This window comes from Glycine soja, chromosome 19, assembly GCF_004193775.1.
Source record: "Glycine soja cultivar W05 chromosome 19, ASM419377v2, whole genome shotgun sequence".
Lineage (NCBI taxonomy): Eukaryota > Viridiplantae > Streptophyta > Magnoliopsida > Fabales > Fabaceae > Glycine > Glycine soja.
The window spans coordinates 16,283,752-16,296,483 of NC_041020.1; the positions used below are offsets into that span (position 1 = coordinate 16,283,752).

Here is a 12,732-nt window from a genome sequence, read left to right on the forward strand (position 1 = left end):
CTTTTCTCATATCATTTTGCATGTTTTTGTTTCTTTTGTCTTGTTTGGTATAGATATGAGGGTCGATTCGTTGAGGATCCTAACAACGAGGGTTTGACAATCGATTTCGATCGAGATATAAGCCAAACGATAAACGAGGAAGAGGAAGAGGACGTCCTGTCACCAGAGTTGGAGAGGTTGGTCGCTCAGGAAGAACGTGAAATGAAGCCTCACCAAGAAGAAACCGAATAGGTAAACTTGGGGACCCCGAAGGAAAAGAAAGAGGTAAAGGTAGGAACCGGTATGACCACGCCTATCCGCCAAGGCTTGATAATCCTTCTTGAAGAGTATCAAGATGTCTTTGCGTGGTCGTATCAAGACATGCCCGGTCTGGATTCCGACATTGTGCAGCATAAGTTGCCGTTGAATCCTGGATCTTCCCCGATTAAGCAAAAGTTACGAAGAATGAAACCCGAGATGCCCTTAAAAATTAAAGAAGAAGTAAGGAAGCAGTTTGATGCAGGTTTCTTAGCTGTGGCGCGGTACCCGGAGTGGGTGGCCAACATTGTCCCAGTCCCGAAAAAGGATGGCAAGGTTCGAATGTGTGTAGACTACCGGAACTTGAACCGGGCTAGTCCAAAAGACAATTTTCCTCTGCCACACATTGACATATTGGTAGTTAATATAGCCAAATTCGCCCTTTTCTCATTTATGGATGGTTTCTCGGGGTATAATTAAATAAAGATGGCACCCGAAGATGTAGAGAAGACCACTTTCCTCACCCTATGGGGGACATTCTGCTATAAAGTGATGGCCTTCGGGTTGAAAAACGCTGGGGCAACCTATCAACGTGCCATGGTGGCGTTGTTCCATGACATGATGCATAAGGAAATAGAGGTCTACGTAGATGACATGATTGCCAAGTCTCGGACTGAGGACGAACACCTTGTCAATCTCTGTAAGGTGTTTGGAAGGTTGCGGAAATACCAATTAAAACTGAACCCAACCAAGTGCACCTTTGGGGTGAAGTCGGGGAAGCTGCTAGGATTTATCGTAAGTCAGAAAGGGATAGAGATAGATCCCGAGAAAGTGAAGGCTATCCTTGAAATGTTGGAACCACGCACGGAGAAGCAGGTTCGGGGTTTTTTGGGCAGGTTGAATTATATCGCGAGATTTATCTCGCAACTCACCCCTACCTGTGAACCCATTTTTAAGCTATTACGTAAGAACCAGGCGGTCCTGTGGAATAATGACTGCCAAGAGGCCTTCGAGAAAATCAAACAGAGTCTCACAAATCCCCCTGTAACGGGAAGACCTCTTTTCCTGTACATGACCGTGTTGGACGAATCTATGGGGTGCGTATTGGGTCAGCATGATGATTCTGGGAAAAAGGAACAAGCCATCTACTATCTGAGCAAGAAGTTTACCGCATGTGAGATGAATTATTCAATGCTGGAAAGGACATGTTGTGCGCTGGTATGGGCATCACATCGGCTTAGGCAGTACATGCTCAGCCATACCACGTGGCTTATTTCCAAAATGGATCCCGTGAAATACATCTTTGAAAAACCAGCCCTCACGGGACGAATCGCTAGGTGGCAGGTACTATTGTCTGAATTCGATATCGTTTACGTCACCCAAAAGGCGGTAAAGGGAAGTGCCTTAGCAGATTATTTGGCCCAGCAACCCCTCCAGGATTATCGACCGATGCACCCCGAGTTCCCAGATGAAGATATCATGGCCCTGTTTGAAGAGAAGCGGACGCATGAAGACCTAGACAAATGGATTGTTTGCTTCAATGGGACATCAAATGCTTTGGGCCACGGAGTAGGGGCAGTCCTTGTATCCCCGAATGATCAGTGTATTCCTTTCACGGCTAGGCTAGGTTTTGATTGTACCAACAATATGGCCGAGTGCGAAGCATGCGCCCTCGGGGTTCAGGCGGCCATTGATTTTGATGTAAAACTACTCAAGGTGTATGGAGACTCAGCTTTGGTGATACGCCAGTTGAAAGGAGAATTGGAAACTAGGGATTCGAAGTTGATACCCTATCAAACTCATATCTTGAGGTTAGCCAAGTACTTTGATGACATTTCCTTCCACCACATACCTCGGGAAGAGAATCAAATGGCTGATGCACTAGCCACCCTGGCATCCATGTTTCAACTTGCCCCACACGGGGATCTGGCATACATCGAATTCAAATCTCAAGGCAGGCCGGCATATTGTTATGCAATAGAGGAAGAGCGGGATGGGAAACCGTGGTATTTCGACATCAAGCAGTATGTCGAGAACAAAGAATACCCACCAGGGATTTCTGACAATGACAAAAGGACGTTGAGGAGATTGGCTACTGGTTTCTTTGTAAGTGGTACTATCCTTTACAAACGAAACCACGACATGACCCTCCTACGATGCGTAGATGCCAAAGAGGCGAACTTCATGATTGAGGAGATCCACGAGGGTTCCTTTAGGACACATGCCAATGGGCATGCTATGGCCAGAAAAATCCTCAAGGCCGGCTATTATTGGCTCACCATGGAAAGCGATTGCTGCGCTCATGTCAGGAAATGTCATAAATGTCAGGCATACGCGGACAACGTCAATGTTCTGCCACATCCTCTGAATGTTATGTCCGCCCCTTGGCCTTTTTCTATGTGGGGAATAGATGTCATTGGGGCCATAGAACCCAAATCGTCGAATGGTCACCGCTTCATTCTTGTGGCGATAGATTACTTCACCAAATGGGTTGAAGCAGCCTCTTATACTAACGTCACAAGGAATGTGGTAGTTAGATTCATAAAGAAGGAGTTGATTTGTCGATACCGACTCCCCAGGAAGATCACTACTGACAATGGCACCAATCTGAACAATAAGATGATGCAGGAGATGTGCGAAGACTTCAAGATCCAGCATCATAACTCTACCCCTTATCGGCCAAAGATGAATGGGGCTGTAGAGGCTGCGAATAAGAATATTAAGAAGATTGTTCAAAAGATGACAGTGTCATACAAAGATTGGCATGAGATGTTGCCTTTCGCCCTGCATGGATACAGAACCTCGATGCGAACTTCTACTTGGGCAACGCCGTATTCCTTGGTTTATGGGATGGAAGCAGTGCTCCATTTGAGGTAGAGGTTCCTTCTCAGAGGATAATGGCGGAGTCAGGCCTAGAAGAGTCAGAGTGGGCTCAAGCACGCTACGACCAACTTAACCTTATTGAAGGTAAGCGTTTGGCCGCCATGAGCCATGGGCGTTTATATCAACGAAGGATAAAAAACGCATTCGACAAGAAGGTACGCCCGCGCAAGTTCAACGAGGGGGACCTCGTGCTAAAGAAGATGTCCCACGCTGTTAAAGATAACCGAGGCAAGTGGGCCCCGAATTATGAAGGACCTTTCGTGGTGAAAAGAGCCTTTTCTGGGGGTGCTCTGATACTCACCCACATGGATGGCGAAGAGTTGCCCTCGCCTGTGAACTCCGATGTAGTTAAACGATATTACGCTTGAAATCTGGGGCAATCGAGGGGACCGTTGCATGTTCTTGTAATTTTGAGTTTTTGTTCTTCCTGGTTTCCTCCAGGGATTCCCTTCCTCTGTATTTGTTCTTGTTCTTTTAAAAAAGGGAAAAGATAGGCGAGGTTTTAGTCCCCCCTTTGGTGTTTCAAACTTTGTGTTTTAGATTTGTTATAACTTGAGCCCTCTTCGCTCGGTGTATGGGGTGCCCCAAACGCTTATTTAAAATTGAACCTAACCAACCTTCACTAAAATAAAATCATCGCATTAGAAACATTCATACATGCACATGCACATGCATATCTTGTGGTAGCAAGGAGCAGAATCGTCTCAGGCCACGGTCAGAAGTCAAGGCAAGACAATGGCAGAAATCAACCAAGGTAAGATGATGACCGCTCACGATCGGTCGCATATCGTTTGGCTCTTACTTGCAGGTACATAGGGACGGATGCAAGCGGGGCTAGAGTCATGACCGACCGATCATTGCCCTTTCCCGGCGCTAAACAAGCAGAGAACGTCGCTGCAAGGCAGCCCAGTATCCTTTGTGTTTGCAGTTTCTTTTACTATTGTTTGTTTTAAATAGGTAATCGACGCCTAATTCTAACTTAAGTAAGTTCAAGTTAGGCGAAACGCACACCAAAAAAAAAAAAGTAGTAGGTTAGCTCGCCTGGGCGAGCAACCCCTTCACTCAAAATATAAAAACGAAGGAGGGGAACATTTTTGTATCCAAAAACTTTCCCCCCTTCATTCAAGAAAGAAAGAACACGAAGGCTTGCGGTTCTTGCCCCCTCAAGCCACTTTTGGTTGCCTTTTGCTTTCATTTGTGGTGTTTCAATTCACTCCAACAAGTAAGTATTCCATCCTTGATGTTTTTGCTTCCCATTGATGTGTTTTCTTCATCTTTTGGTGCCTTAAATTGTGAGAACATGCTTATATTTGTGAGGCAGTTTTGGTTTGCTTTGGTGGTTGTTTTCTTGAATTGAGGATTTGAATGAAAAGGCCTTAGGCCTAGGTTGTATTCTGAAACAATGGGGCATGCCACATTGCTCCCATTCTCTTGCAATTCATGTTCAAACATGCGCTCACCAAGTGCTCGGTGAAATGCCCCAATGGTGTATGAATATGATTTTGTAAAAATTGGGATGGTGGGGCTGTTTTTATGTATGTAGGTACAGCATAGGAGATTCAAAATAGGTGTCCAAATGCAATTCCAAGCTTAGGAACCCAAACTTGTAGCTTCAATGCAAGGAAACATGCTTATGGCTAGGAATCCAAAATTTGGTTTTAGGATTAGAAAAGCATGAAAATAGGGATTTGTTTGTAAGAATTTGGGCTGCCCCATGATTGGCACTTTGCACCTAAGTAACGTGGGAGATGCTTTTCAATGGTGTGTAGATATGTGCGTAAATATATATGGCATAAAAATATGTATATATGTGAATATATGGCATCAAAATACCTTGCAAAGTGAATGAATAGTAAATAATGCATTTCAAAAATGTATATTTGTGGATAGGTAGCGTAAAAATACCTTTTAAAATATGTATATTTGTGGATAGGTAGCATAAGAAGCCTTTCAAAAAAAAATGTACCCATGCCAAAAATGGCACAAGAATGCTTCCCAAATGAATATATGATGTGGAATTGCTCCTCAAGTGTAGATAGATGGCATGAAAGTTCCTTTTCAAATGCAAGTGTGTGCGTGACGTGAGATTGGCTCTCCAATGTGCATATATGTATAAATAAATATGAATGGAACAACAAAAATTTGTATGTTAATACTTCAAATGTGTGTGGGTAGTTTGTGGTAGCAAAATAGTTAGGATATGAACATATGTAACTTTTGGCACAATACCTTGAGCATGCGTGTAAGTATTCTTTCCAAAAATATATGTGTAGTAACTAGAATGTTTTGAATATCTTTCTATGTTGATATAAATAATAGGATATTTTCTACACATACACGTGTGCATAAATGGATTACATGAGTCTGTTCTCCATCAGAGGGATTAGCACGACCTTTGTGCGTTAAGATAAGCGCTATCTTGTAAAATTAACTTCTAAATGTTTGTTCTCTCAGGAAATGGCCTTGAGGAAACTTGCCTCAAAGAGATCCAGGAAGGATAAGGCGGCTGAAGGAACCAGTTGTGCTCCCGAATATGACAGCCACCGCTTTAGGAGCGCTAAACACTAGCAGCGCTTCAAGGCCATCAAGGGATGGTCATTTCTCCGGGAGCGACGCGTCCAGCTCAGGGACGATGAGTATACCGATTTCCAGGAAGAAATAGGTCGTCGGCGATGGGCATCACTGGTCACCCCCATGGCCAAGTTCGATCTAGACATAGTCCTCGAATTTTACGCCAATGCTTGGCCAACAGAGGAGGGCGTGCATGATATGAGGTCCTGGGTGAGGGGTCAGTGGATCCCGTTTGATGCAGATGCTATCGGGCAGCTCCTGGGATATCCTTTAGTGCTGGAAGAGGGCTAGGAGTGCGAGTATGGCCAGAGGAGGAACCAGTCCGATGGGTTCGATGAGGAGGCCATCGCCCAGTTGCTATGTATACCGGGGCAAGATTTTGCCCGGACTGCTGCCGGGAGACGGGTGAGGATCATGCGCACCAACATGACCACCCTGACTCAGATATGGATGACTTTGCTGCTGAGTAACATCCTGCCCAGTGACCATAATTCTAACCTCCCCCTGCCGAAGTGTCAGCTGGTGTACGCCGTCCTGATGCGGATGAGCATTCATGTGGCTCAGCTAATCGCTGATGCCATCTATATATTTGCAGGTATGACGCCTACCAGGCACCCTCTGGACCCAGATAAGTCCAACAGGGCCCTGGAATTTCCCGCCTTGATCACAGGACTCTGCCAGTCGTTCGGCGTCCCCGTCACACCTAGCAAGGTGATTCGGCCGCCCATCACCCGAGCTTTTATTGAGAAGTACTGCACGCAGAGACAGGTCCAGGGTGACGCACCACAGGCCGCGGACGCGCCGCCACCTCATCAGGCTGGTCCAGCCGGATTGTTTGATACGGAGCAGTATTTGCGGCATTTGGTTCGCCAGCAGGCGGCCAACCACCGGGCATATGTACAGACCCATGATTGTCTTTATCAGATGAGTCTCAGCCTGTAGAGCCAGGGCTTTACTTCTTTTCCGTGCTCTACTCCGGACCAGTTCAGGGCAGAAGTCGCATGGCCTGGAGATTCGCCTGAGGCCCAGGCAGGAGAGTCACCAGCAGGGGCACCAGCAGAGGCTCCCGACGAGGCAGATGAGGCCCGCGAGGACGAAGAGATGACCGATTTACTTGATTTCTTAGGAGGGAGCGGTGCCACATGATTGGGAGATCTCTTGATCCATATTTCTTGTTGTTTCCATTTGTTTTTTTTCTGTTACATATCATCTTATTTTGTGTTTGATTAAGGGACTGACGTTTGTTTCATGTTTTGACTTTTGTTTTGTGCATACATATCACTTGAGTTGTTACGTCGGTATTTGTTTCGTTGTTGTCAATAATGTTTGTTGAAATGCTGGAACTGCGTAGAGTTTTTTTCATTCAGGAACGTCGTCCTAAAAATAATAAAATAAAATGAACCAAAAATCCTAATAAAAAGAAAGAAGCGCTGTGAATAAAAGTCATGTTCATAAAGAAAAGAAAAAGGTTTTTATTTATACATGTATGTAAAAGGAAATGTGTATAGAAGGATTCTTGTGTGTAAATGATGCGTGGAAAGGAATTCTTGTGTGTGTGAGCAACGAGTGTACATGAAGAAACCTTTGTGTGAACCATAAGGGTGTGTTGGGAAAAATGAAAATCTTTGAATGTAAATAGGGTTTGTATATAGACCGTGTGACGTAAGAAGAAGAGTTCTAATGCGTGTACCGAAGAAGTTTGTCATAGATGTATAAAGAAAGATTTTCCTCATAAAGAACCACAAGTGTATAGTTTTAGTGAACATATTTAAAAATAAAACAAAAAGTAAAGAGAAAGAAAGACCGCAAAGATCGACATGTTGTAGTTAAGAAGTATGAATCATTCGTAAAGAGCAAACGCATATTCTAGAAACAAGGGACCGATGATAAGAGTTTATTTTCCGGAATGAACCGAGATAAGGATGGATGAATGCATTGAACTGATGAAAGAACATAATTTGGAAACGTTGGGTTTGTCTGTGTAAATTCCCAACCGTAGTGTCACAATGCCATAAACGGGATGCTTGAGTGCCCCCCTGGCTGTAGCCATGACTAATTTTGCACGTTATTTTCAAATCATCATTGTCACGCGTGCCTTATGGAATAATACGGAAGTTCAGGCCGAGAGTGACACCTTGACACCCAAATTTGTCTCGCCCCAGATATCAAGATTGGGGTTCCCACGATAAAAGACCCCATTGAAACACAACCTTGGACTTTTTTTTGAACCTTGGCCTATCAAGAGAATCCTCCTCCTTTCCCCCGAAGCAAAGGACTATGAAATCTCCTCAAGGGAGAGCGAATGGAATGCTAAAACCCGATTTCCCAAAGAAAGGGATGGGGAAGGAAAAGTGAAGAGAAAGAGAAGGAAGAAATGGAAAGAAAGAAAAAAGAAAAAAAAATCAAGAAAAGAAAAGAAGAAAGGAAAGAAGGATTCCCGATCAAAGGTCGAAAAGAAGTGAAAAGGGAAAAGAAGAACTTCTCGATTAATGAAAGAAAGAGGACAGAAATTCTTCAAAGCCAGATTGCCACTCAGAATCATTCTTGACTGGCAATATTCCACCCCACATGAACAAAGAGGAAAAGACCGAAACACCCAGCTTCCTCTCCAAAAACACCACCCTCGAGAAAATCCTATTGGTCCGTGATCGTACGTTTGATCATTGATTCGATAGGAAATCGTGTGCAAAATAGAGTCATGGTGCAGTTATGGTTTGGGAATAGGATAAAACACTTGCCTTGTGAGTTTTATACACTATGAGTGATTTATTTTCAGCTAAGCCCAATGTTTCCCCTGCGTGTTCATTTGAAAGCTAGAAGTTGACATCCTACCCTTCATTCTCGGTTACAAGGAAGATTACCCTTGGCACAAGTATATTGTTTCTCTAAGATGTGGTGCTCTCACGAATGATTTATTTTTCTTTGCAAAAAGCATGTTATCCTTTTAGGTGGAAAAACCCGGTGGACTGTTCGGTCCCGCCTCACCCTTTTTCGGAGCCACATGAATGTTATTGCTTAGGGCTGTTCATGTGTCCTCCATTTTTGAGTTTGGAGCTGAGTTTCATGATTGCCTAAGTGAGAACCCTCAAGGCAATCCTCCTTTCTCACCCTTTTCCGGAGCCACATGAATGTTATTGCTTAGGGTTGTTCATGTGTCCTCCGCTTCTGAGTTTGGAGCTGTGTTTCATGATTGCCTAAGAGAGGACCCTCAAGGCAATCCTCCATTCTCATCCTTTTCCGGAGCCACATGAATGAATTGCGTTGTCATTCATGTGTCCTCCATTTTCGAGTTTGGAGCTGTGATCCATGATTGCCTAAGAGAGGACCCTCAAGGCAATCCTCCTTTCTCACCCTTTTCCGGAGCCACATGAATGTTATTGCTTAGGGCTGTTCATGTGTCCTCCGCTTTTGAGTTTGGAGCTGTGTTTCATGATTGCCTAAGAGAGGACCCTCAAGGCAATCCTCCATTCTCATCCTTTTCCGGAGCCACATGAATGAATTGCATTGTCATTCATGTGTCCTCCATTTTCGAGTTGGGAGCTGTGTTCCATGATTGCCTAAGAGAGGACCCTCAAGGCAATCCTCCATTCTCACCCTTTTCCGGAGCCACATGAATGTTATTGCTTAGGGTTGTTCATGTGTTCTCCACTTTCGAGTTTGGAGTTGAGTTTCATAATTGCCTAAGAGAGGACCCTCAAGGCAATCCTCCATTCTCACCCTTTTCCGGAGCCACATGAATGTTATTGCTTGGGGCTGTTCATGTGTCCTCCACTTTCGAGTTTGGAGCTGAGTTTCATGATTGCCTAAGTGCGGACCCTCAAGGCAATCCTCCATACTCCACCTTTGTTCCGGAGCCACATGAATGTTATTGCCTAGCGCTGTTCATGTGTCCTCCCTTGTCAAGCGCGAAGTCTCTGGTGACAGGGAAACACGTTATTCTGTTGTTTTCCGGATCGGTTCCTTCGTCAAATATGTGTATGTGTATATGTGTATATTATGTTCGTTGTTCTTTGTTGTTGTTTGTATTTTGTTTTGTGCAGAAGAAAAAAAGAAGGAGTGGAGACAAGAGTCGTCATCGTAGAAAGGGCAGGACGGACGAAATAAGTGTCCTATCTTTGCTTTCCTCTTATCTCCGATGAGAGGTAAGTAAAGAGGGGCAACTGTCATACCCTAATTTCGCCCGGGGATTATTACTTGATGACATGCAATAAATGAAGTCCCGAGACGTCTCAAAAATCGAAAGGAAGCAGGCTTGCGTGATTCGTGAAATTCCGTAATGTGGCGGAAATCGAAAAGAGGTGTTTTTGCGCAATCCGTGAGTTTCCGTAACTTCTTCGAAAGCTAAAAAAGAGTAAATACATAATCCGTAAGGATTCGTAACCTTGCGGAAGAAAAATAAGTATCGTTACGAAATTCGTAAAGTTTCGTAACGTTACGGAAAAAGAATTACAAAAAAATGGAAAGGGGGGTGCATTTAGTAAACAGGGGGTGAAATAGCAACCAGGCCCACTTGGGCCCTCCAGAAGGTTGTTGCTTCTAGAGGAAGCAACCTTGCTCGCCTGGGCGAGTTGGGCGGCAAGCTTCTCCCCTATTTTGCTATAAATAGGGGGAGAAGTGAAGAAGAAAAGGGTTCAGCCCCTTAGGCACTTCTCTCTCTCTCTCAATAGCTGAGGAAAATTAGTTCCGTGAAGAAAATCCAGGCCGAGGCGCTTCCGTAACGTTTCCGTGAGTAATTACGCGAAGATTCTCGACCGTTCTTCAAAGATTCATCGTTCGTTCTTCGTTTTCTTCAGTCTTCAACGGGTAAGTACCTCAAACCAAGCTTTTCAATTCATTTTATGTACCCGTGGTGGTCCACATTTTGTTTCATGTATTTTCATTCTCGTTTTCATTTACTTTTTATACCCCCCTTTGACGTGCTTAAGCCATTTATTTAAGTCATTTCTCGCCTAATCTAAAAATCAAATAAATTTCCACCGATCGTTTGAATTGTATCATCCGTTACTTTCGTTTGAAATGAATTCCGACCGTTCGGTCGTGCCGTAACCACGTTGGAAATCAAAAAAGAGGTAAAATAATAATATAATAATCAAAAAATGTCTTTTAGTAAAATAAAGCGAAAAAATCAATCGGACGTTTTCTCTTTGGGATTTCTCATTCTTAATTGAATTGACTAATAACTAAAGTGAAACTAAGGCTAAAATCAAACTCGCCTAGTCAAGCTCGTCCACAAAAATAGGTTTTTGGAAGTTTATCATTTCAGTTTCTTACCAAGTAAAAAGGAACATTTTTAAGGTCCAACGCCTTAAAATGATCACCTTTCAAGTAAAGAGAATCACTTGATCTATGCATAAGGATGAACTACGTAGGTCTGATTTCCTCTTTGATGGAGGGTACGTAGGAGCAAGAGCCCCGCTTTTGTCGACCTCAAAAAATAAAAAGAAATAAAAGTTAAGATAACACAATTCCACAATTCTAAAAAATAGGCTTTTGTCCTTTGAGACAAATGTGAGAGGTGCTAATACCTTCCTCAAGCGTAAATACAACTCCCGAACTTAGAATTTTCATTTTGACCGGTTTCCTTCGGTTTTCCAGACGTTTTCCACAAATAAACGTTGGTGGCGACTTCGCGCATCTTTCCTCCTTTAGGAAGCGCACCCGTGAGCCTCGCCCTCGCTCGCCCGCGAAGGGCACGTTGCGAAATAGGCTAAGCGAGCTTAGCTTCAGCTAAGCCGACATGTTATGTTTCTCAGGGCGCGCTGAGCGAGCTATATCCTGCTAAGCGCCTATTGTTAATTTTAGCCTTTATTGTTGTTGTTTAACTTGAACGATTTTGGTCTAAGGAATTTTGAGTTCTTTCTAGTTAAAGATGGAACCCAGAAAAAGAGCTAGAAAAGAGGACATCCCTTCGTCATCCACTCCAGCTCCTCCGTCAATAACTGGAGGACAGGACGTCCAAAGCTCACCAACTTTAGTTCCTATGCTACAAAGCTTATTCCGACGATAGTTCATTATCATGCACAGCCTGCAAGAGTTGGCTCACAATAGGCCAATCATATCTATGTAGTATTTTCTTGAGCAAGTAGCCTGGCCTGAAGCTCAACTTCCACTGGTGAGACCCAACGAGGATGCTCCGCCTGAGCCCACACCTGTGCAGGTCAATTCAGAGCCAGCTGACCCTCAATCTCCAGTGGTGAATCCACCTTCTTCACCTGAGCTTGAAGTAGTTTCGCCATCCCCTCCTCTGATTGTCATTTTTGACGCATCATCAGATGAAGCGGCTGCCCCTCCTGATTCACCAGTTGCAAAAATAGCTGACCCCCCTGTTTCCCCAATTGGAGGAATTGTTGATCTTTCTGATTCATCATCTGGAGAAGCTGTTGCTCTCACTGACTCCCCAGTTTAAACACTTTTGACATTGTTGATTCTTAATGTCACTTTTTTCTTTTTGGGTTATTATTATAATTATGGTTTTCGTACAATATTTCCCTTATATTTATATGCACTGCTAGTTTTATTTATAAATAGTTGGTTTGCTCTTCCTGAAGCATTCTGAACAGTTTAACTTGTTTTGATGACATGGCAATGAAGCACTTTTATTGACTTATTAAAATGGGTGTATGTCTTTATTTTGAATTGAGTGCATGATTTGGATGGAGTTTTTGTTTCTTTTCATGAGTTGAGCAAATGTGTATGTTAGACAAAGAAAGAACAAGAATATGAACTTGCACTTAGAATTGTTAGTCAGTAGACAGATTGATTGTGAAAGAAAAGCTTGAACCAAAAACCGGTGAGAGTGTGACCTTAAACTGTGAGTGAACGATTAGCTGTGAGTAATAATCTTTGCATGAATCTCTGAATTTTAGAATGAAATGTATAAATGAGAACATGATGAAGGCCACGATTGTACATACACAAGCCTTTTGACCAAAAAGCTTACCTTGAATGATAATTATATCCTTTGCACCCTTTTTGAGTTGAATGATATTGTCAAAAATTTGAACCCTGAACTTAAATAAATATCTCCTGATACCTTGCTTA

The 12,732-nt window shown here is 43.4% G+C and overlaps 1 protein-coding gene across 1 annotated transcript; it reads left to right on the forward strand.

Moving 5' to 3' along the window:
• The first annotated feature begins 11,560 nt into the window (after positions 1-11,560).
• On the forward strand, positions 11,561-12,097 carry LOC114398630 (lysine-rich arabinogalactan protein 19-like). Its single transcript, XM_028360805.1, has 2 exons — positions 11,561-11,665; positions 11,759-12,097. The coding sequence occupies exons 1-2, from the start codon at positions 11,561-11,563 to the stop codon at positions 12,095-12,097; spliced, it is 444 nt and encodes a 147-aa protein (XP_028216606.1).
• Positions 12,098-12,732: the final 635 nt, after the last annotated feature.